Consider the following 23,774-nt stretch of genomic DNA (forward strand, 5'->3'; position numbering starts at 1 on the left):
ACAGTTGATTGCTGGGGTGAGAGTTGTCCTTGATGATTGTTGGAGCCAAGTCCAGGCCAATATTTTACTCAGTTACATCATGCCATATTTAAGTATTTGTCATGATCTTTAAGTTTTTATTATAATCTTGATCATTTTAGGTTATAATGTAATATGCTGTGCTCCATAAATTAATCCTGCTTTGTTAGTCTGTTGTTGTTGTAAAGTGTTGGTAGATGTCGTAAAGGGGGTGTGTATTTGGCCCGCATGCGGAGGGGTAGGGGAAAAAGGTTAGGTAAGCAAGCAGGACGTGGAGCAACAGTTTTCTGACCGTCGCCGTTTTAATGTTATTTTTTGTAGCCACACAAAGGGAATATAAACGGAGCTCCCACCAGAGGCATTTGTTTTGTACCTTTCGATTTGTAAGGAAAATAAATGTTTTGCCCCTTTTTTCCTTCGCCTCGTTTTTTGCTACCGGAAGGCATCCAAGAGACTTAACAAGAGCACGAGTCAGAAACTTTACGTCCTGCAGAAGCGGCAAAGAAGGACCGAAGGTTGCCACTACAATAGTCAGAAAACTGCTCCGAAAGTGAGAGGATTACGCACGCGTCACCGGCGCACAGAGTTAATCGGCCCGCAGCGCGGCAAGGGAAAACGGAAAACGGGACGTGAAAGAGGATGCGCTTAAGCCTTCCCGTGTTTTCCGGATCCTTTCGGCAGTAAGAAAACCCCACATCTGAAAAGTAAGAGGCTGTGCCTGCTTTACGGTTTGTGAAAATTCCTGTATGGTTAAGTGGTACATGGCCTGTGTAAAGGATTAATTGCATTGAAAGGTTTATGGCAGCGCAATTACTATGGAGCAGCAGGAAAAAAGAGTTTCCAAGCCAACCTTTAAAGCACAAGAGGAAAAGCTTCAGCATTTTAAAGTGACAAGGAAAACCAAGTTGGGTTATCTTACTAGAAAGATAAAAGAGATTGAGGAGCTTATGGAAGATGACGGCAATTTTGAGGAAGTGTCTGTTAAATTAGCCACTGACTTCTCAAAAATATATATTGAGTTTTGTGAAAACAACGATGCAGTCAAAAATCACTTGACTGAGTCGGAACTTCTTCATGATCAGACACAGTGGTATGAGCCAAAGGCTAGCTATTTGAGAAGTTTTGTGGAGAAAGTTGAGAGATGGTTAAAAGGAGTGGAAATGCAAGCAGATGAAGCAAGAATGGTTGATGCTGAAGTTGAGCCTGCAGACAGTGCTTCAGCAATTTCGTCCAGACGCAGTAAAGCACATCGAAGCAGTCGAACCTCTTCTGTTGTGTCTTCGAACACATATTCTGCCAAGCTAAAGATTGAGGCAGAGAGGGCTGCTCTGATAACACGTGCTGAGGCATTAAAGCAAAAGATGGAGATTGACAGACAAGAAGCTGTTCTTAAGGCAAAAAGGGAGGAATGGGAGTTGCAAACAGCTATTGCTGCAGCTAACGCAAAGCTTGAGGTGCTGACTGTGAAGGAGCCAGCCCATAACACTTCTGCTGACTTGGTCAACAAAATGGCTACCTGCCAAAGAGCTCCGGGCCAAAGTATTGGGGCCAGTTTTGGTTTGGTTCAGCCAGAACATGGAGATGTCGGTCGAGAATGTGAGTCGGAGGTAATGCAGGGCTCAGAAAGGAGTAGCAGGCTTCCTCATCCATTGAATAAGAAGGATAATAGCCAGTCTATTACTAGTCAAGGCAGGATGGCTGATGTTAAAGACTTGTTGGATGTCATAAAGCGACAAAACGAGATTACAGAGCTCCTAGTAAAACAACAGAAAGCATCCACTCTCCCCCCTTTGGATGTTCCAGTATTCAGTGGGGATCCACTGGAGTTTGGGTTTTTTATGAAAGCGTTCGAGCATGGGATTGAGGAAAGGACAGACAGCAATAGAGATAGGTTGCGCTTCCTGGAGCAGTTCACCCAAGGGAGACCCAAGGTTCTTGTTCGTAGCTGTTCGCACATGTATCCTGACAGGGGCTACGCTGAAGCTAAGAGGCTTCTGCGCAAGCATTTTGGGGATGAATATACTATTCCCTCAGCCTACATTGAAAGAGCTCTAAAATGGCCTGTAATCAAGCCAGAGGATGGTGATGCACTGATGGAGTTTGCTATGTTCCTCACTACTTGCTGTAACACAGTAGATAGCATGGAGTACATTGAGGAGATGGATAGCCCTACTAATATGAGAACAGTCATCTCCAAGCTTCCTTTTAAATTAAGGGAAAGGTGGAGGGGTTTCGCCTGTGACATTCAAGAACATACAGCAATGAGAGCTAGATTTGCTGATCTGGTCAGTTTTGTAGAGAAGCAGGCAAAGATCGCTTCTCACCCATTGTTTGGTAACATTCAGGACACCACTTTGTCTAGAGACAAGGGCAAAGCAAAGGTGTGCAGAGAGAATGCTCTGAAATTCAAGGAAAGGGAAAGCATCTTTGCTACTAATACAGCACCTGTATTAAACAGTGCAGAGCAGACAAAGAGGGAAAGGGAAAATGTAGGCTCTACAGGTGGAAGACAGTATCTTTTCTGTCATAAGGGAGGGCATAACCTCAGTACCTGCAGACTCCTCAAGCAAAAGCCTCACAGAGAAAGGCTTGATTTCCTCAAATCAAAGAGCTTGTGTTTTGGTTGCCTGTCACAGGGGCATCTGAGCAAAGGCTGCCAGCAAAGACACATGTGTGAGACTTGTTCTCAGAAACATCCCACCATTCTGCATAAGGAGCAGTACTCTTCTCCTGATAGTGACAGTAAAAGTATCAGAGAACCAGCAGCAAGTTTTTCTCCAGCAGCAGGCAGTGAAACATGCGGTTGTACGCATGAATCATACGCGTTCTTAGACCCAGGAAGCACTGGAACCTTTTGTACAGATGAGCTGATGAAGGATTTACAGGTCACAGGAAAAAAGTCCAACATTCTGCTCCGCACTATGGGAAAGGAAGCGACAATCAGTACTCATGTCGTTAAGGGTCTCGAGGTCAGTGGTTTGGATGAGGACAACTTTTTGAAGATTCCCCAGGTTTTCACACAGGCAGAGATTCCAGTAACAAAGGAGAACATTCCACAACAAAGCGATGTGGACAGATGGCCTTATTTGAAGGAGGTTCAGCTCAAGCAGATTGATGGAAAAATTGGTATGTTAATAGGCACGAATGTACCAAAGGCGCTTGAGCCCTGGAAGGTTATCAACAGTGAGGGCAACGGCCCATATGCTGTAAAAACTGCACTAGGCTGGACGATTAATGGACCTCTGCTAAGAGAAGAGGGTATTGCTCAAGGAGCTGTTGAGTGGCCACCGGTGATGGTGAACAGGATATCGGTGACAAAGCTAGAGGAGCTCTCGCAGCAGCAAATGAAGTATGACTTCCCTGAGCATGAGTTATCTGAGAAAATGGAAATGTCAGCCAGAGAAAGACAATTTATGGAGTCTGTGTCACTGTCAGTGAAGCAGATTCATGGTCACTACACCATTGGCCTTCCTTTAAAGAACAAGGGGGCTGCATTTCCAAACAACCATGTTGTGGCGGTACAAAGAGCAGAAGGCCTGAAACGGAGGCTGTTAAGAGACAGTGAGTTTCATCAGGAGTACACAAAGTTTATGACAGAGACACTGGAAAGGGGCTATGCCGAAGAAGTTCCTGTGGCAGAAACTTGTAAAAGTGGTAGCAGAATATGGTATCTCCCGCATCATGGGGTCTACCACCCAACCAAGCACAAGTTGAGAGTGGTATTTGACTGTGCATCCACGTATCAAGGCATGTCACTGAACTCACAGCTGTTGCAGGGGCCAGACTTAACCAATTCCCTCATAGGTGTTTTGATGAGGTTCAGGCAGGAACCAGTTGCCTTCATGTCTGATATTGAAGGCATGTTTCATCAAGTCAGGGTTCCCGATGAAGATGCTGATCTGTTGAGATTCTTGTGGTGGCCACAGGGAGATCTTGGTAAAGGCCTCAAGGAATACAGGATGGTAGTTCACTTGTTCGGTGCAACTTCTTCACCAAGCTGTGCATGCTACGCGCTGCAAAGGTGTGCTGAGGACAATCAGGCGAGGTTCAACCATATTGCAACGAACACTGTTCTAAGGAACTTTTATGTGGATGATTGCCTGAAGTCTGTCAGCACTGAAGAGCAGGCAATCTCACTGATTCGGGACCTCAGGGCTTTGTGCGCTGCAGGAGGTTTCAAGCTCACTAAGTGGATTTCCAACAGCAGAGCGGTGCTTGCGTCTATACCTGAGGATGACAGGGCCAAAGAAGTCAAGGAGCTCGATCTTGAAAGGGACTGCCTCCCTATTGAAAGAGCTTTAGGGGTTCAGTGGTGCGTGGAGTCTGACACGCTGAAATTTAGAGTTCTGGTTGAGAGCAAACCACTCACAAGGAGAGGACTGCTTTCGATGGTAAGCACCATATATGACCCACTTGGGATTTTATCCCCACTGATCTTGCCAGTGAAGCACATCCTGCAAGAGCTAAGCAGAACAAAGCATGCATGGGATGATTTCATGCCAGAAGCTCTGTCTCTGCAGTGGCAACAGTGGGTCGGCAGTTTGCACCACTTAGCTAGGTTTGAGGTAGACAGATGTGTGAGACCAGTCAACCTTGGCAAGATCTCTTCAGCTCGACTTCATCACTTTGCTGATGCTAGTGAAAGGGGGTATGGCATAGCCACATATCTGGTTTCAAAAAACAATCTGAACCAGCCACATAGTGCTTTCATTATTGGTAAAGCCAGGGTTACACCATTGAAGGCGGTGACCATACCACGACTCGAGCTTACTGCTGCAGTGGTGGCAGCAAAGATGGACAGGATGGTAACAGCCGAACTGGAGTTGGAGTTGGAGGAGTCTGTCTTTTGGACGGACAGCACATCGGTGATTAAGTACCTCAAGAATGAAACAGCGAGGTTTCGTACGTTTGTTGCCAATCGAGTTGCTGCCATCAAGGATAGATCAGTTGTCTCTCAGTGGAAATATGTGAACACTTCGGCCAATCCTGCAGACTTTGCTTCCAGAGGGCTCAGTGTTGGTGCCTTTCTCAAGGCGAAGACATGGATCACGGGTCCAGATTTCATTTTGAAACCAGAAATGGAGTGGCCAGTAATGCCAGACAGTGTATGCCAGCCAATCTGTAATGACTCAGAAGTCAAAGAAGCATCAGTATATGCTCTTGTGGTTGAAGAAGCTGCAGACGCCACCTCTCAGCTCATTCATCATTACTCAAGCTGGCGTCGGGTTAAAAGAGCCGTTGCATGGGTCTTGAGATTAAAAGGTGTGCTGAAGCTTCTTGCTCAAAAGAGGAAGGATTTAAAAGAGAATCTCTATGATGGAAGGTTGGAGCAGGAGAAGCAAATGACACACTTCAAGGCTAACCTTCCCATCTTGCCATCAGCATATAGCCACTCTCATTCTCAGATCTACTCACGAGGATCTTGGGCATTGTGGCAGGAATCATGTCCTATCAAAGGTACGGCAGAAGTACTGGATACTAAGATCTCATGCTGCTGTCCGGAAGATTTTGTCCCGGTGCGTCGCCTGCAGACGGCATCATGGGAAAGCGGTAAGTCAGATCATGGCAGATCTTCCTACTGAAAGGCTCACGCCCGATGAGCCACCGTTCACAAGTGTCGGTGTGGACTACTTTGGTCCCTTCGAAATCAAAAGGGGTAGGACCATGATCAAAAGGTATGGCGTGGTTTTTACCTGCTTGACAGTGAGGGCTGTGCATATTGAGTTGGCAAATTCGTTGGACACGGACTCTTGTATTCATGCCTTGCGGAGGTTCATTGCTAGGAGGGGACAGGTTCAGTTGATGCGTTCTGACAATGGAACAAACTTTGTAAGTGCAGAGAGGGAGCTGCGGGAAGCAGTGCGTGCTTTGGATAATGCAAAGATTCAAGAAGCCTTGTTGGTTAAAGGCATCACATGGATATTCAACCCCCCAGCTGCCTCGCATTTTGGAGGACTTTGGGAGCGGCAGATACGGTCCATACGCAAAGTGCTCAGCTCCGTTGTGGAGCAGCAGATCCTTGATGAGGAGGGTCTGCACACACTGCTGTGTGAGGTAGAGGCGATTATCAATAGCCGCCCTATCTCAAGAGTCTCTACCGATCCGAACAACCTGGAGGCCTTGACGCCAAACCATTTGCTTTTGATAAAAGCCAAAACTCCGCTACCTCCTGGAGTATTCAGCAGGAGCGACTTGTACTCGAGGCGTAGATGGCGTCAAGTCCAGTACTTGGCGGATTTGTTTTGGACACGGTGGATCAAGGAGTATCTGCCAGACTTGCAAAGGCGACAAAAGTGGGCCCAGCCACAAAGAAATATCAGTCAAGGTGATATTGTTCTCATCGTGGATGATTCCGCTCCAAGAAATTCATGGCTAATGGGTCGAGTGATTCAGACGTTTGAGGATGCCAAGGGTCGGGTTCGTCAAGCCAAGGTGAAAACCAGCAAAAACATTCTCCTACGACCTGTGGCGAAGCTTTGTGTGCTGCTAGAGTGTGATATGTAGTGCCCCTTCTACATATTACTCAAGAGACAGCGGTAAAGGCTGGTCTCCTACGGCGAGTCATGTGCTTGAACCTCTGACTCCATTCCCTAATCTCCTCAACATACACGCATCCGCGAAGACATGTTCCAGCTTAAGAAGAGTTCCTGCTGTAACAAGAAAAAACAAAGTTTCTGTTGGAATAAGGACATTAATGTGCCATATGAGCAGTTCAAGTACTTTGTATATTTGCCTGTTCGTTATCTGGAAGGTTTGATTTGTTGTTCTGAACAATATATAAGTGTATGTATAAGAGTAACTGTTTTGTGGCTCACAAGAACAATTAGGGGCCAGGATGTTGGAGCCAAGTCCAGGCCAATATTTTACTCAGTTACATCATGCCATATTTAAGTATTTGTCATGATCTTTAAGTTTTTATTATAATCTTGATCATTTTAGGTTATAATGTAATATGCTGTGCTCCATAAATTAATCCTGCTTTGTTAGTCTGTTGTTGTTGTAAAGTGTTGGTAGATGTCGTAAAGGGGGTGTGTATTTGGCCCGCATGCGGAGGGGTAGGGGAAAAAGGTTAGGTAAGCAAGCAGGACGTGGAGCAACAGTTTTCTGACCGTCGCCGTTTTAATGTTATTTTTTGTAGCCACACAAAGGGAATATAAACGGAGCTCCCACCAGAGGCATTTGTTTTGTACCTTTCGATTTGTAAGGAAAATAAATGTTTTGCCCCTTTTTTCCTTCGCCTCATTTTTTGCTACCGGAAGGCATCCAAGAGACTTAACAAGAGCACGAGTCAGAAACTTTACGTTCTGCAGAAGCGGCAAAGAAGGACCGAAGGTTGCCACTACAATGATATTGCCAGCTCTGCTGAGGTACCGAGAGTTTGCAGTGACCTCCAGGCTGGGCAGAGAGCAGCCAGTGATCTTCTGGGCTGTGTTGATGACCCTCTGCAGTACTTTCCTGTCCGCAGCTGAGCACCCTGCATACCATGATGTTATGCCGTACGTTAGGATGCTCTCTATGGTGGCTCTGTAAAATGTCACCAGCAGCCTCTCCTCCAGGTTGTTCCTCCTGAGCACTGTCAGAAAGTGGAGACGCTGCTGGGCCTTTTTAACCACCGCCGTGGTATTTGCAGTCCAGGAGAGGTCATCAGAGATCTGCACGCCCAGAAACCTCATGGAGTGTACCCTCTCCACACAGTTCCCGTGAATGTAAAGTGCTCTGCCCTTCCTGAAGTCCAAGATAAGTTCTTTAGTTTTCGTGGTGTTCAGTTGGAGGTTGTTAACTGAACACCTCTCAGTCAGTCTGTTGACCTCCTCTCTGTAGTCCGACTCATCCCCCCTTGAGATGAGTCCAACCACTGGACTCTAGTGTCCAAGTGAGTGAGTGATGTTAAATGCAGAGCTGTAGTCTATGAAGAGCATTTTAACATAATTCCCCCTTCTAGTGTCCAAGTGAGTGAGTGATGTGTGGAGGAGATGAGAGATGGCATCGTCTGTGGAACAATTTGGACGGTAAGCGAACTGTAGTGGGTCCAGTGTGTCTGGTAGTGAAGAAATGATGAAGTCTCTGACCAGGCGTTCAAAACACTTCATCACTACTGAGGTGAGGGCTACAGGGCGGTAGTCATTGAGAGAAGCAGGGTGGGGTTTCTTCGGGACAGGAACAATGATGGACTCTTTGAAGCATGTGGGGATCACCGACTGAGATAAAGAGATGTTGAATATCTCAGTGAACACAGGAGCTAGCTGGTATGCGCAGTCTCTGAGGATACGACCTGGGATGCCGTCTGGTCCTGCTCCTTTCCTGGTGTTCACTCTCTCTCTCCTTACTTCATGCTCGGAGATGACGAGCACGTTTCTGGTGCTGGCAGTATCTTCCTGTCTGCAGCCGTTAGCGCCGCTAGCACTAGCATTGTCGGAGTCCTTAGCTGCAGCCTCGAAGCGAGCATAGAAAGTGTTCAGCTCGTCTGCCAGAGTCACGGCCGCGTTCGTCATACCGGTTGTTTGGTGCTTTATAGTCCGTTATTGTCCTTAGTCCCCGCCACAGGCTCCTAGAGTCACTCTGTTGGAGTTGTGACTCTAGTTTCCTCCCGTAGAGCTGCTTCGCCTCTTTCACCGCCCTCCGCACGTTATATGACGCGGCTTTGTACGGGTCCATGTCCCCCGTCGTGAGTCCCGTGTTGTAGGCAACAGTGCGGGATCTCAGAGCATCGCGGATGGTTTTATCCACCCACGGCTTCTGGTTGGGAAACGTTGTGATAGTCTTTGTCTCCACAGTATCATCCGCTAGTTTCCCGATGAATCCCACAACCGCTTCCGTAAACACGTTGACATCATCATCGGAGCTGTTTCTGAACATGCCCCAGTCTGCGTCGTCGAGTGCGTCCTGTAACGCGGCCACCGATTGATCCGTCCAGCGCGCCACCTTCCTCTGAACCGGAACTTCCTGTTTCAGCCTTTGTTTGTATTTTGGCATGAGGAAGATGGCGGCGTGATCAGATTTGCGAAACGGAGGGCGAGATTGTGCCTTGTAGCCATCCTTGACCGTAGTGTAGCAGTGGTCCAGTGTCCTTTCACCTCTGGTGGGGCAGGTGATGTGTTGATAAAAGTTCGGCGCTGCGCGTTTGAGGTTGGCACTATTAAAGTCCATGTGTTAGAATGGCCCAGTCAAAGTCCAGATCTAAATCCATTCGAGAATCTGTGGCAAGATCTGAAAACTGCTGTTCACGAACACTGTCCATCTTATCTGACTGAGCTGGAGCTGTTTTGCAAAGAAGAATGGGCAAGGATTTCAGTCTCTAGATGTGCAGAGCTGGTAGAGACATACCCTAAAAGACTGGCAGCTGTAATTGCAGCAAAAGGTGGTTCTACAAAGTATTGATTCAGGGGGCTGAATAATTACGCACACCCAACTTTTCAGTTATTTATTTGTAAAAAATGTTTGGAATCATGTATGATTTTCGTTCCACTTCTCACGTGTACACCACTTTGTATTGGTCTTTCACGTGGAATTCCAATAAAATTGATTCATGTTTGTGGCTGTAATGTGACAAAATGTGGGAAAGTTCAAGGAGGCCGAATACTTTTGCAAGCCACTGTAGGTACAGCTCCCCAGTGGGGAGCTTGGGACCAGCTTGGGGCACCAGCGAAGGGAAAATTAAGTGTAAACTATAATTTCTCCCTATCAGTTTTAACCAATAAGATAGATGCACATTCTCATATAAAACTTTGTATACCACTAGGCTAGGATACTGTTTTGGGAAGACTGACTGCAGCTAACTGTTTTAGAGCCTGCAGTTTTCTGAACAAAAAACATCCATGTACATGATACTTTTTAATAATTTAATGCCTTGATCCACTATGGATAATTTGGACACTTTGTTTTTCTTATATTTATGAACTTTATTTTTATACATTTGTTAAAACAAAACAAAAAAAGAAAAGTAAACGGATCACACAAGGCTAATTGCAACTGCACGAAGAATAATAAAACCATAAATTAAAAACACTGACAAACAAAAAAAACACTGCTTTTGTATGTTTAAATACTTATAGAAAAATGGGAATCCTTGGTCAGTGTAGATGGTTACAATAAGAGAAAACAGTCTTCCTCTGTGAATTCTTCCAAGAACGTTCTCTCTGCTCAGCAGACCTGGAGGTGCTGGCTCTTGTGTTAACTATATTCAACCAATAATGGCTTCTTTCTCTCATTTGACCTAATGTTCTGAAATGCTTCTGAGGGGACTGCAAACGTATTTTAAAGACCTTATAGTGCCGTATGACTCCAATAAAGCACTTTGCTCTTAGACTTCTGGCTTACCTGTGGTTCCTAGGATATTTAAAAGTAGTATGGGAGGCAGAGCCTTTAGCTTTCAGGCCTCTCTTCTGTGGAACCAGCTCTTAGATCGGATTCGGGAGATAGACACTAATTTTAAGATTAGGTTTAAAACTTTCCTTTTTGACAAAGCACTTCCACACTATGTCTTTGTTTTCGCTCGCCCCCCTCACCTCAAACCAGTCACAGTAGATAGCTGTTTTTCCTTCTCATTGTCACCAAAGTGCTTGCTCACAGGTGGTCGTCTGAATCTTGGGGTTTCTGTTATAATTGTAGGGTCTTTAACTTACAGTGTTAAGTACCTTAAGGCGACTGTTGTTGTGATTTGGTACTACATAAATAAAACTGAATTGAATAAATGTGGTCTTAAAACCAATCAAAATATTAACAAAGCCCATTCAGATTCCTCTGTAATCTGAATATGTAAACCATTTGTCTTTGTAAATCATTTCATACTTTTTTTTGTCTAATGTCAGCTACTTATAATAAAATACTATGCAAAAGCGCTGGCTATAGCTTGTTTTGAAAAACTATACCATTTAGTAATAAAACTATAAAGTGAGCATATTAGTAAGCAACGTAGTGGCTAAAAGTCTGTCATGATAACTTTTGTTGACGTGTTTACTGTAATCAGATATTTGTATATGTAATTTATCACAACATCAAAAAAAAAAAAAACATTTAACTCTTTTTTTAAACTTTATTATTTCTTTTTCAGATCAAAATACATTTTACTCTGGTTAATGACTACTGCCCCCGTGTGTTTAGAGCTCCTGCTCTTGTTTCTGCTTAAAGTTTTTTATTTATTTATTGACGATCTAAAAACAATCGAAAAGTCACGTGGGCCTTTCCAGCAACATTTTTTGCGGCATTTTGTCTTTAAATGACAAAAACGATGTTTGACAATTAATTTAAAGGTCAGGGGTACGTCTACTACGCATGCGCGTGTTCAGATCTTGGTGTTTTAGTGTGAGCTAGAGAAGTGATAAAGTTTGAATGGCAGGAATGGGCTTTTAGGAGTGTGCCGTGTCCACGTCTGAAGCTCAGTACAGAGTGTGCAGTGCAGGAAAAGAAAAGTATGACAGCCAACGAGGATCAAGAGGTATGAAAGAACGCAAGAATGCTGTTAGCGTCTAACTGCTAGCTAGTTGACGGTAGCGTGACTGTTAGCATTGATCAGGGTGGTCTTCGCTTCCAGACAGCAGCCAAGTTAACAGACTGTTATTATTTCGGGTACAAAAGCTCAGCGACACTTTCCCAGCTCATCCCGGTTCAGATGTCGCTCACGACACCTTCCATTCAGAAGTCTACAAGGTTAATCTTGTACCTGCAGCGACAAACAGGGATTCAGCCCGTGTGTTAGCCGGCACACAGCAGTTTTCCACCGCTACTGTGTTGTTGCTTCTCCGGCTCCTTGTGATGGTGACTTGTTTCGGCTTAGATACAAAGATCGTAAAAGCAATGAATTTAGCACATACGAGTGTATAAGGCCTTGTGACAGACCTCTGTCCTTTGCTAAGCTAATGACTGTATTTCTCAGGGTTGTCTGGTAGCGTGCTGTCTGATGTGTTCTTGATGTACTTCAGTCCTGATGATATTCCTGTTACTTCACTTGTTTATGTGATCCCAGATGGAGCTCGAAGCTCTTCGCTCCATCTATGAGGGGGATGAATGTTTCAAGGAAATCAGTCCAGTTTCTTTCCAATTTAGGGTGAGTATGTCCACCGTACTGTCCAAGGCTGTGCAAAAAAGATTGTCTTCTGCAGTCCTCTAGCATCCAGTTTCAGAACTATGGTCATAGAATTAAAACAAGAAATTTGAGCCATCATGCTCGTAGCTACTTTAAAACGTTAACAAACTTAAAGGCTGAATTCAGTGTCAGTAACCTTCTCGTCTTTTTGAATATTACACAAAAGGTAGGAGAACTCGAGGACAGCAAAGCATTCATTCTGGACATCACATGGCCTGAGACGTACCCTGAAACTGCTCCACAGATCTCACTTGAAGCTTTTTTCAACAACAGGATGTAAGTTCCAAGTATACTGATCCCTTAGTTTGTGTTAAATTCAAGTCTTTGAAGAAATGGTAAATGGACTGTTTCTTATGTAGAACCTATAGTCCTCATTCATGCACTTTTTTTTCTATGGTTGAGTGCTTTCTAATATTTACACACACATACTCATCTAACTTGGAGTTAGTATCTTGACCAAGGATATTTGATTCAAATGATTCACTCCTGCATCAAGCCTCCAAAATTGGCCTTTTTCACTCTTTTGAAAGAGAAAACTATTTTCATGTAGTTCTTTCTAACCAGCTTGGTGTGAGCACTTTGTTCTTCAACGCACCCTGAATTCTGAGGGGGATTTTTGTCATTTCTCTGTGTTTTCAGTTTTATTTCTTTGTCCTCAGTTTGAATTTGTTAAACCAAGATTTTGGACTAACAGCTCTTTTAGAATTAGCTGTTGATGGAAAAACTACTTTTGTTTGCTGTCAAACTGCTATCTTTGGCTTTTTTCAGAGATTCGGCTAAAGAAATTAGCTGAATCTATGAAACTATTTACAATAATGATATGTCATTTGAAACTGAACATACAGATCTAATGTTTTTTGCAACAGGCTGCTGGTAACAACGTGTCGGAAGATACTATTTAAAGTTGGTTTCTTTGCTATTTGTCATGTGTGGTCACAACACTAGTTTCATTGCTTGACTTTTAACTGCTTGAATGGTTCATAGGTCAGGGTTAAAAGGCTTAAAAAAACTCTTTCCTCTGGAAAAAGGTCCGGTATGAGGACCTGACCTGAAAGTAATTTAAAAAGAAGCCGATGGCCAAAGAGAAACTTTGAAAGACTCACAAAACACAGAACTTTTGCTTAAAAGAATATCAAAAATGGCTGTTTATAACAACAAACCAAGACTTTTGCACAGTACTGTATTTACAGTATTGAAGAGTGCAGGGTGAGACTGTGGCTGATGGACAGTACTTGAGGATTTTCTTTTCTTTCCATCATCTTGCTTTGAAAACAGCTCAGCAGAGACGAAGCAGCTGATCCTGGCAAAGTTGGAGGAGCAGGTGGAGGCTAACCTGGGTGCTGCAATGATGTACACTCTGTTTGAGTGGGCAAAGGAGAACCAGGAGACGCTCATGGAGAACCACAAGTCTATAGTAACGGCTGTGGTCAGTACATTATTATTTCCCAATATTACCATAATAAAGAACAGCGTTTCTTCCTCTGTGAAAAGTTTTGGTGTCATCCTCGACAGTACTCTTTCAATTCACACACTAATAATGTTACTCTGTCTGATTATTTTCAATTGCGCAACATTAATCGTCTCCGTCCTTTTCTCACCCCCACATGTCACTGCCATTCTTGTCCATAGCCTTGTTACTTCCTGGATTGATTATTGTAATTCACTTCTTTTTGGTCTTACTCAAAAATCCATCCACAAGCTCCAACGCGTCCAGAACTCTGCTGCCTGTATCATCACCAGGACCCCTTCTATCCACCACATCACTCCTGTCTTGCAGCAGCTTCACTGGCTCCCAGTCAAATATGGCATCAATTTCAAAATACTCTTGCACACATTTAAGGCTATTCATCATCTCTCCCCTCCATATCTCTCTGATCTGGTTAAGATCACCGCCCCATCTCGTTGTCTCAGATCTACTTCTTCCCTTTCACTCTCCGTCCCCTCCCCCCGTCTTGCCACCATGGGGAGCAGGGCTTTCAGCTGCTCTGCTCCACGACTCTGGAATTCCCGACCTCCTGATTTAAGAAACATCTCTTCCTTCTCTCTCTTTAAGTCCCAACTCAAAACTCACTTGTTCAAAATAGCTTATCCCACATAACCTCCCACTCTGCTCTTTTATTAGTTTATGTCTTATGCTTTTACGATTGTGTGAACTGCTTGCTTTTATCTTGCTTTTTATTCTAATGTGTACAGTGACCTTGAGTGTTAATAATAATAATAATAATAATAATAATAATAATATTATTATTATTATTATTATTATTATTATTAGCTGGTAAAAGGTGGAAAATATCCCAGCTCCTGTTATGGTTTTGTTAGCACTGCATGTAGTTTTTTGCTTAGATCTCCAAAAGTTGATTCTGTTCATCTGTTCGTAGCGTTTTGTGGGAGAAAAGTTTCATCACTCATCCAAGTGACTTCTTCAGTCTCAGCTGACTGCAGCTTTCAATCTTATAAACAGGACATTTGCATAATGACTGAAACCAGCCCACTGAAGGAAGAATGGGCTGGGAGGTCAGTTCCTTAATCTTAATTATGCAAATACTCATGACCACTGATCAAAGCCCACTGATCAATAACCATGAGTACCATTTACAGAGAGTTGGGGAATGGCTGCAATCACAGCATTGTAAGATGGTGACAGATGTACCCTTGGGCCCCCTCCTCGATTCAGAGATGGTCTTTCCCTTTTCACGTAAATGGCCTCCAGGGCCCTATTTCAGGAAGCCGGTTTAGAAAACTGAGTGAAAAACGATACTCAGGGTTGAGTAACCCCGAACTGTCCAACTCGGAATATTCGGTTTCACAAAGGCTGATAACAATTAGTTCAGTCAACGCAGAGTTGCTTTAACCCCAAGTTAAGCGCGCGCGCACGAGGATACATAAAGCCCTGATTAGTGGAGCACAGATTAAGCGAGTCACCATGGAGACGGAGGGAAAGAAGGCGCGGTCAATGTATTTTACAGCGCTTGAAGCCGAAATTCTGATGGCAGCATATGCCGATAACATGCAAATTTTGCGGGAAAAAAGTAACACGGCCTCAGCTGCAAAAGAAAGGGAGCATGCATGGCAAAACATAGCCGACAGAGTCAATGCGTGAGTGTTAATTTAAACATTGATCTAGGGATTTCCACCCATTTAACACGTTATTTTTTTTTTTCTTTTCTTTTTTTTTGCCTGTCCCGTTTGGCTCTTTTGCCATCAGAATTGTTGTCTAAAGGCAAAGAAAGATGCCCAACGGATTTACTTTACCAAATTGACCATCCCAGCCTTGCCGTAATGGTTCATTTGATTCACCTTTTATTGTTTATTTTATTTTCACTTGCTGAATACGGGACAGACTTGACTGGGGGAAAGAAGGGTCACCAATATTATACAGAAAGCTCCCGTTTGCAAAAAACCGAAGTGCAATACAAATAATATGTACAGAACTGAGAGAATGTTCGCGGTGTGTCACATGAGCAATATTAGGCCTGAGGATGTTATTCAAATAAATTATAGATTGTGCTGAAAGACGGTAACGTTCACACAGGAAATCATCAGGAAATGATAAAATGTCCAAACGCGCTCTAATCACTCTCTCCCGGCGGAGAGCTCTGTGGAGAATTTGGGCTTCAACATCTACTGGCTCTTCAAGGAAGGGGCACGCCATGTCTGACACTTTGTCAGGTTTCCGACAAAGAGGCGGAGAAGGTCAGGGTTAGTTGAAGTAAACCTGCTAGGGGGCAGGTTAGCTTCACGGAGTGTGTCGTCATAGTAACTCACTCAGAATTAATCTAAACTCGCTTTGTGAAACTGAAAACCCAGAGTTTTCGTTAACTCAGGGTATACTTACTCAGAGTTTGCACTAAACCGGCTTCCTGAAATAGGGCCCAGGATGTTACATCCTCATGATTGAAAGAGTGTCCACTGGCCTGTAGGTGTAAATAGACTGCAGAGGTTGTTTGGTTTCCCCGATGTATAAATCCTGGCAATCCTCCTGCACTTAACAGCGTACACTATGTTACTCTGTTTGTGTCGGGGGACCCGATCCTTGGGGTGGACCAGTTTTTGGCGCAGTGTGTTTTGGGGTTTAAAAGCCACAGAGACCCGGTGTTTAGAAAAAATGCATCTCAACTGCTCCGATACTCCTGACACGTACGAATCACTACAGGTCACTTAGTCAGCGGTTGTCCTTCTCTCCTGGATCAGCTGGAGCTTTCTTTAGGTGCCTTTCCAGCTTTGACAAAAGTCCAGCTGGGATAACCACATTTACTCAGGGCCTTCTTGCTGTTCTTCTGCCTCCCTGGCTGCTGTGTCAGTGGGGATGGTGTTCGCTCTGTGTTGTAGCGTCCTGACGACACCCAGTTTATGCTTCAGTGGATGATGAGAGTCAAACCTTAGATACTGATCCGTATATGTAGGTTTATGGTACACGTCAGCTTTTAGATGTCCTCCATTACTGATGGAAATCTCACAGTCTAAGAAGGCTAACCTGCCACTTTTCATATCCTCCCTGCTGAATTTGATGTGTCGGTCCACTGAGTTAATGTGATATGTGAATTGTGGTACATCCTGAGATTTGATTTTCATCCAGGTGTCATCCACATATCTGAACCAATGGCTTGGTGGTGTTCCAGGGTAGGATGGCAAAGCCCTCTTTTCCACTTCTTCCATGTACAAATTGGCCACGATGGGTGAAACTGGGGAGCCCATGTTTCTGCCTGTAGAACTGACCCTTGTATGTGAAATAGGTGGAATGAAGACACAGTTCAAACACACTTGGTCGATGCTGCTCTCGATGCTGGTCCTGTTGCTGAGGTTGGGGTCATCCTGTAATCTCCTCCAACACTTCCATGACTGGGATGCAAGTGAACAGAAATGTAACATCGTACGAGATCATGGTTTCATCTGCCTCCATAATGACATCTCTCACCTTCTCAACAAAATGCAGGGTGTTCTGGATGTGGTGTTCAGAGCTGCCCACCAGCTTGAGGATCGAAGCCAGAAACTTGGAGATGTTATAGGTAACAGAGTTGATCATGCAGACAATCGGTCTTAAAGGTGCATCCTGTTTATGTATCTTTGGTAAACCATACAGACTTTGTGTAGACTCCCCTGGGTACAGCCTGTGGTATGAGGTCTACTCAATAGCCATCTCTTCTTCTAACTGCTTCAGACAGTCTATCACAGTCTATAAGGGGGCCTAAGGGTACATCTGTCACCATCTTACAATGCTGTGATTGCAGCCATTCCCCAACTCTCTGTGAATGGTACTCACGGTTATTGATCAGTGGGTTTTGGTCAGTGGTTGTTGATCAGTGGTCATGAGTATCTGCATAATTAAGATTAAGGAACTGACCTCCCAGCCCATTCTTCCTTCAGTGGGCTGGTTTCAGTCATTATGCAAATGTCCTGTTTATAAGATTGAAAGCTGCAGTCAGCTGAGACTGAAGAAGTCACTTGGATGAGTGATGAAACGTTTCTCCCACAAAACGCTACGAACAGATGAACAGAATCAACTTTTGGAGATTTACTTACCTGGATGATTGCACGTGCATCAGGAAGATGCACGCTTTTGCTCAGAATTTAGTGTTTGACTGATTGGCTTGAGTCATCAAAGTTTGAGGGGAATAAACCCAAAATGATAATGTTGTTGTTGTTGTGCAGACGCTGACATCAAACAGTGAGGTGAGTGAACCTGCCACAGCAGCAAAGAAGAAGGAAAAGAAAGAGCAGCTGACTAAAGCCCAGAAAAGAAGGATGATAAACAAAACAGGTACATGAAACTGTGCCCAGTAGCTCGTATTGTTGGATACGTTATAAAAATTCTGCCATATTCTTCTAAAAGCTCTTTAAAATAGAGCTGGTTTTAATTTGGGGATAATGGTAAACTTTTGTGCTCTGACTCTGAATTGGTCAGAGTTGGTCCTAGCACAGACGCCTGTGGAACTCGGTAATTAACCTTCTGGAATTTCTTTGAGTGATCTGGAGAAAAGGTCTAAATAAATATCAATGGTATTTAATGTACATACATACTTTTCTCTGAGAAGTTTATGTATTATTTTTTCTTTAATGGTTAAAATTTTGTTTGAGAACATTTATGAGATCATTACTAATTGTGGTTAAAGGAATTCATTGCTGAGTGGATCTCTGACTCTTTGTCAGCCTGGCTACAGTGCTGAAGAGAAACGTAGGGTTGTTCTTATTTTCTTCAGTCAATCATGAACAGTAAGATGTCCTGGCTTTACAGCAGGTGTTTTTTATTTACTTTTTTTTTTTTTTAATAGAGCAACTTTTTTTTTTTTTCAGGTGAAGATTATCTAAATTATTGAGATTCCATCTGCATTGCCATATTCCTCTAGTAACTGATTGAAATTGAGGCTGATTATTATGACACAAACTATTCCTATTGATGACTCATTTTGTACTTTTTCCAAGGCTAAAAGAGTCAAGTCAATTATGGCTCTGAGATTAACACAATAAAGTAAAAGCACCACCAGCAAGGCTGTTGGAAACATTTTGATGGAAAATCGTTAGACTGCATATAAAGATGAACGTAGCTGTCATGATGTCCCTCGTTGGTTAGTGTTTCATAATGCATCTACAAGTGTAATAATTGTATTTATATACAGTTGTGATCAGATGTTTACACACACTTAACTTGGGTATTTATGCTGTGGTAATTTTGGGTGTGATTTGTTTAAACAGTTCTTTTTTCTGGGTGGAATGACTATACTGTATTAAGTAGTGGAAGTAATGGTTTAATCCCCTGCTGAATTTGTGAGTTTGCTCAGTTACAATTAAATGAAAAGCTGTTTATAAATGTTTATGATAGTTTGAATTTCAAGTGACAGCATATCACCCAAAAATCCAGATAAACACGCCTCATTAATATTATACATTGATTTGTATAATTACATTGAGTGAAATGAGTATTTGATCCCCAAGCAAAACATGATCCCCCGAGTGAGTACTTGGTGAGAAACACAGCGGTAAGGTGTTTCTTGTAGTTGGTCACCAGGTTTGCCACATCTGATGTTCTGTCTGTGCTATTTAAACTGCCATTTAAAAACTGGAGGCTGTTCATTTCATCAGTTATCAAACATACATACAGTGGGGCAAAAAAGTATTTAGTCAGCCACCGATTGTGCAAGTTCCCCCACTTAAAATGATGACAGAGGTCAGTAATTTGCACCAGAGGTACACTTCAACTGTGAGAGACAGAATGTGGGAAAAAAAATCCATGAATTCACATGGTAGGATTTGTAAAGAATTTATTCGTAAATTAGGGTGGAAAATAAGTATTTGGTCACCTCAAACAAGGAAAATCTCTGGCTCTCACAGACCTGTAACGTCTTCTGTAAGAAGCTTTTCTGTCCCCCACTCGTTACCTGTATGAATGGCACCTGTTTGAACTCATCATCTGTATAAAAGACACCTGTCCACAGCCTCAAACAGTCAGACTCCAAACTCCGCCATGGCCAAGACCAAAGAGCTTTCGAAGGACACCAGGAAAAGTATTGTAGACTTGCACCAGACTGGGAAGAGTGAATCTACAATAGGCAAGCAGCTTGGTGTGAAAAAATCAACTGTGGGAGCAATCATCAGAAAATGGAAGACATACAAGACCACTGATAACCTCCCTCGATCTGGGGCTCCACGCAAGATCTCATCCCGTGGGGTCAAAATGATCATGAGAACAGTGAGCAAAGATCCCAGAACCACACGGGGGGACCTGGTGAATGACCTGCAGAGAGCTGGGACCAAAGTAACAAAGGTCACCATCAGTAACACACTACAACGGCAGGGAATCAAATCCCGCAGTGCCAGACGTGTTCCGCTGCTGAAGCCAGTGCATGTCCAGGCCCGTCTGAAGTTTGCCAGAGAGCACATGGATGATACAGCAGAGGATTGGGAGAATGTCATGTGGTCAGATGAAACCAAAGTAGAACTTCTTGGTATAAACTCAACTCGTCGTGTTTGGAGGAAGAAGAATACTGAGTTGCATCCCAAGAACACCATACCTACTGTGAAGCATGGGGGTGGAAACATCATGCTATGGGGCTGTTTTTCTGCCAACGGGACAGGACGACTGATCCGTGTTAAGGACAGAATGAATGGGGCCATGTATCGTGAGATTTTGAGCCAAAACCTCCTTCCATCAGTGAGAACTTTGAAGATGAAACGAGGCTGGGTCTTCCAACATGACAATGATCCAAAACACACCGCCCGGGCAACAAAGGAGTGGCTCCGTAAGAAGCATTTGAAAGTCCTGGAGTGGCCTAGCCAGTCTCCAGACCTCAACCCCATAGAAAATCTGTGGCGGGAGTTGAAAGTCCGTGTTGCTCGGCGACAGCCCCAAAACATCACTGCTCTCGAGAAGATCTGCATGGAGGAATGGGCCAAAATACCAGCTACTGTGTGTGCAAACCTGGTAAAGACCTATAGTAAACGTTTGACCTCTGTTATTGCCAACAAAGGTTATGTTACAAAGTATTGAGTTGTATTTTTGTTATTGACCAAATACTTATTTTCCACCCTGATTTACGAATAAATTCTTTACAAATCCTACCATGTGGATTCATGGATTTTTTTTCACATTCTGTCTCTCACAGTTGAAGTGTACCTCTGGTGCAAATTACTGACCTCTGTCATCATTTTAGGTGGGGGAACTTGCACAATCGGTGGCTGACTAAATACTTTTTTGCCCCACTGTATTCAGCAGGGTATCAAATAATTATTTCTTTCAATATATATCGTTAATGACTAAAAAATAAAAAGCACAAGTTTTAATTCATTTTGGATTTCCTCTAAAGTATGAATACAGGCTCAAATATATACTTGCACTCACTTAAACGTTTTAATAGGTGAATGCCTTCAACTTCTTGTCAACGATCATTAATGACTATGTTTGGCAGCACTCACTGGACTCACCAGTAGTCAGAACAATGGGAAAGTCCAAGGAACTCATTCAAAAGCTAAGAAGGAAAACTGTAGTTGTAGAAGGCCTATTGGAGCCATTTCTAAACAAGTGCAGATTTCAGAATCATCAGTTTAAACCATTGTTCATTAATACATGTTATACGCTTTTGCCAAAAAATGGAAGACAACCCAAACCGTCCCCTTTAGCTGAGAGGAAATGAGTTGGAACAACTCAGGAAGTACTAAGGCTCAAGCCTGCCTGGAAGCTGCTGAAACACCAGCATCACTGTGCACAGTCCATTCACCATGGACTGAGAGGGTGCTGACCACAAAAACGTGGTCCAACCTTCCTTTATCTCAAAAGTTCCTGAAAGAGTAGTTGTCATACAGCTAACAGATGCAGAGGAATGGCTTATTTGAAGAGTTTCAGTCAGGTTTCAGAGCTCATCACAGCACAGAAACAGCTTTAGTGAAGGTTACAAATGAACTTATGGCCTCTGACAGTAAAACCCTGAAAGCCTCACTGCAGCATTCAATACTGTTGACCATAATATTTTAGAAGTATTTAACTGCAGTGGTTTGTATCATATCTATCTAATAGACTCCAATTTGTACATGTAAATGGAGAGTCCTCTTCACACACTGAGGTCAATTATGATGTTCCACAGGGTTCAGTGCTAGGACCAATTCTGTTTACATTATACATGCTTCCCTTAGGCAGCATCATTAGAAGACATAGCATAAGTTTTCACTGCTGTGCAGATGACACCCAGCTCTATCTGTCCATGAAGCCAGATAACACACACCAATTAGTTAAACTGCAGGAATGACTTAAAGACCTGGATGGCCGCTAACTTTCTGCTTCTAAATTCAGATGAATTGAGGTTATTGTTCTCGGCCCTAACAATTTTAGAAGTATACTATCAAACCAGATGCTTACTCTGGATAGAATTACAATATTGGCTTCTCTTCACTGGCTTCCTGTTAAATCCAGAATCGAATTAAAAACATCCTTCTCATCACATACAAGCTCTTGAATAATGAGCCTACAGAGCACTTAACTCTCAGACTGCTAGGACTAGTGGTTCCTAGAGTATTTAAAAGTAGTATGGGAGGTAGCGCTTTTAGCTTCAGGACCCTGTTCTGTCCAACCAGCTTGCACGTTGGTTTCGGGACACAGACACCCTCTCGACTTTTAAGACTAAGCATAAAACCTTCCATTTTTGACAAAATAATTACAATTGGATTAGATGGCCCTGAATTGTCCTCTAGTTATGCTGCAATAGGTCTAGGCTGCGGCTGAATGCAATGATATGCAGACCATATACGGGCTGTAGAAGTTCAACCAAAATGTGTCATCACAGAGAAAATCCACATGTAAATCGAATATTCACAGCAATAACATTAGAAAATATGTAAAGTGGAAAGCCTTGGGAAACTTTGGGAATCACTTCCATGTATACTTGATATTCATTAATATAACTGTCATTAGACAGCAGTAAGAGGTTTATAGGTAAGCTTCATAATATTCGAATTCCTGCTTTCAGATCACAAAGGTGAGCTGCCCAGAGGCTGGAACTGGGTTGATGTAATTAAGGTAGGTGTCTTTTAGTGTTTTACCACCAGATGGTGCACTTTGTTCCTTTAAGCACTGTTGTTACAACTTTTTTTTTAATCTTTGTCCTCTTTCCTTGGTCCCTGCTGCTTGACCACCCTCCAGCATGTAAGTGGCAATGGTTAAATGAACATTGTTTGCACATTGTCAACATACAGAGTGACTTACTGTTTCATTTTGCATCCCTGCTGCAGCTCAGTAAAACTGGAGGGAAAGATGAAGACTAGGTTGCACAGACAAGCTACGTGAGGCCGATGGTGTCTGTAATACTCCAGCTACATGCTCCACTCAACATGACTGCTTCCACAATGAGGACAGTGTGTAAAACTGGATCTGCTCACAATCCCAGTTAGACTCTTGACTGTAAGCTGAAAATGACCTGAAGGCTTTGCTGTGCTTGTGGTGGTTTACTACTTTTTTTTTTTTTTTTTTTTTTTTTTTCCTTCCTCACTGCTAGTACAGCTACGGCCAAAGCTTTTAGCAGTCACGTCACTGCAAAATCAAATTTTTTTTATTTTTTTTTTTATTTGAAAACATTTTTGAAATTCATGAAATATCATAGAAACATGTTTAAAGACAGCAAAGTGTATGAAATTAACCTTTGGTCATAACTGTACATGAGACGGAGAACACATTAGGCTTTTGTTGAAGAGTGAGTCTCCTGCTCTGTGGTCCGTCAGGGTGAAGTGTGCTGGAGTTTAACTGATCTGCTGCCCAGCACTGAGCTGTTGGGGTTCTCAGCTGAAGCGTTATGCTGCTGTTACTGTGAGGTACCATGTGATGTGTTAAAAGCAGAGCTGCGTGTTACATTTCTCAATATTTTCCTATTTTGATAAATGTTCCTCTGCCCTTTGAATTGTAAAGCCAGAAGTTTTTATATAGAAATAAAATCGATTTTATCTACTGCTGGTCTCAGAACATCATTATTCATTGGCTTGTCTTGTGATAACACTGTTTTGTGCTGCAGTCAGTGTCCATTTCTTGGAGCTGCAAATGGTCATCTTGAATCAAGAATTACTCATGGGTGCAAGTCCGCCAATACCTTTGTCTGAGGTCAATTATATCAGGGCTCTCCCATTGAATAAAAACTGACATATATATATATATATATATATATATATATAAAAAAGACAATGCTGAGTAGAATATGTGCCT

The 23,774-nt window shown here is 43.1% G+C and overlaps 1 protein-coding gene across 2 annotated transcripts; it reads left to right on the forward strand.

Moving 5' to 3' along the window:
* Window positions 1-11,260: 11,260 nt before the first annotated feature.
* Window positions 11,261-23,523, forward strand: rwdd4 (RWD domain containing 4). 2 transcript variants are annotated; one of them, XM_085451794.1, is made up of 7 exons: window positions 11,261-11,452; window positions 11,981-12,061; window positions 12,267-12,376; window positions 13,376-13,526; window positions 17,750-17,858; window positions 22,552-22,727; window positions 22,814-23,523. In XM_085451794.1, exons 1-6 carry the CDS (start codon window positions 11,429-11,431, stop codon window positions 22,614-22,616), a joined length of 540 nt encoding a protein of 179 aa, XP_085307920.1. In that variant the 5' UTR covers window positions 11,261-11,428; the 3' UTR covers window positions 22,617-22,727; window positions 22,814-23,523. The 2 variants fall into 2 exon arrangements, with proteins under 2 accessions (XP_085307920.1, XP_085307922.1); XM_085451796.1 differs by lacking the exon at window positions 11,261-11,452 and adding an exon at window positions 11,487-11,772.
* The last annotated feature ends 251 nt before the right edge of the window (window positions 23,524-23,774 follow it).

This window comes from Copadichromis virginalis, linkage group LG3, assembly GCF_057382275.1.
Source record: "Copadichromis virginalis isolate Kocher_CV1m ecotype Utaka linkage group LG3, C_Virginalis_male_GT1.1, whole genome shotgun sequence".
Classification (NCBI taxonomy): Eukaryota; Metazoa; Chordata; class Actinopteri; order Cichliformes; family Cichlidae; genus Copadichromis; species Copadichromis virginalis.

Bases quoted from the DNA above. Each gene is read 5' to 3' on its own strand.
- rwdd4 (XM_085451794.1), top strand. From the start codon at position 11,429: ATGACAGCCAACGAGGATCAAGAG. The intron at 11,453-11,980 runs GTATGAAAGAAC...ATGTGATCCCAG, and splicing joins CAGCCAACGAGGATCAAGAG to ATGGAGCTCGAAGCTCTTCG. The intron at 17,859-22,551 runs GTACATGAAACT...TCCTGCTTTCAG, and splicing joins AAGGATGATAAACAAAACAG to ATCACAAAGGTGAGCTGCCC.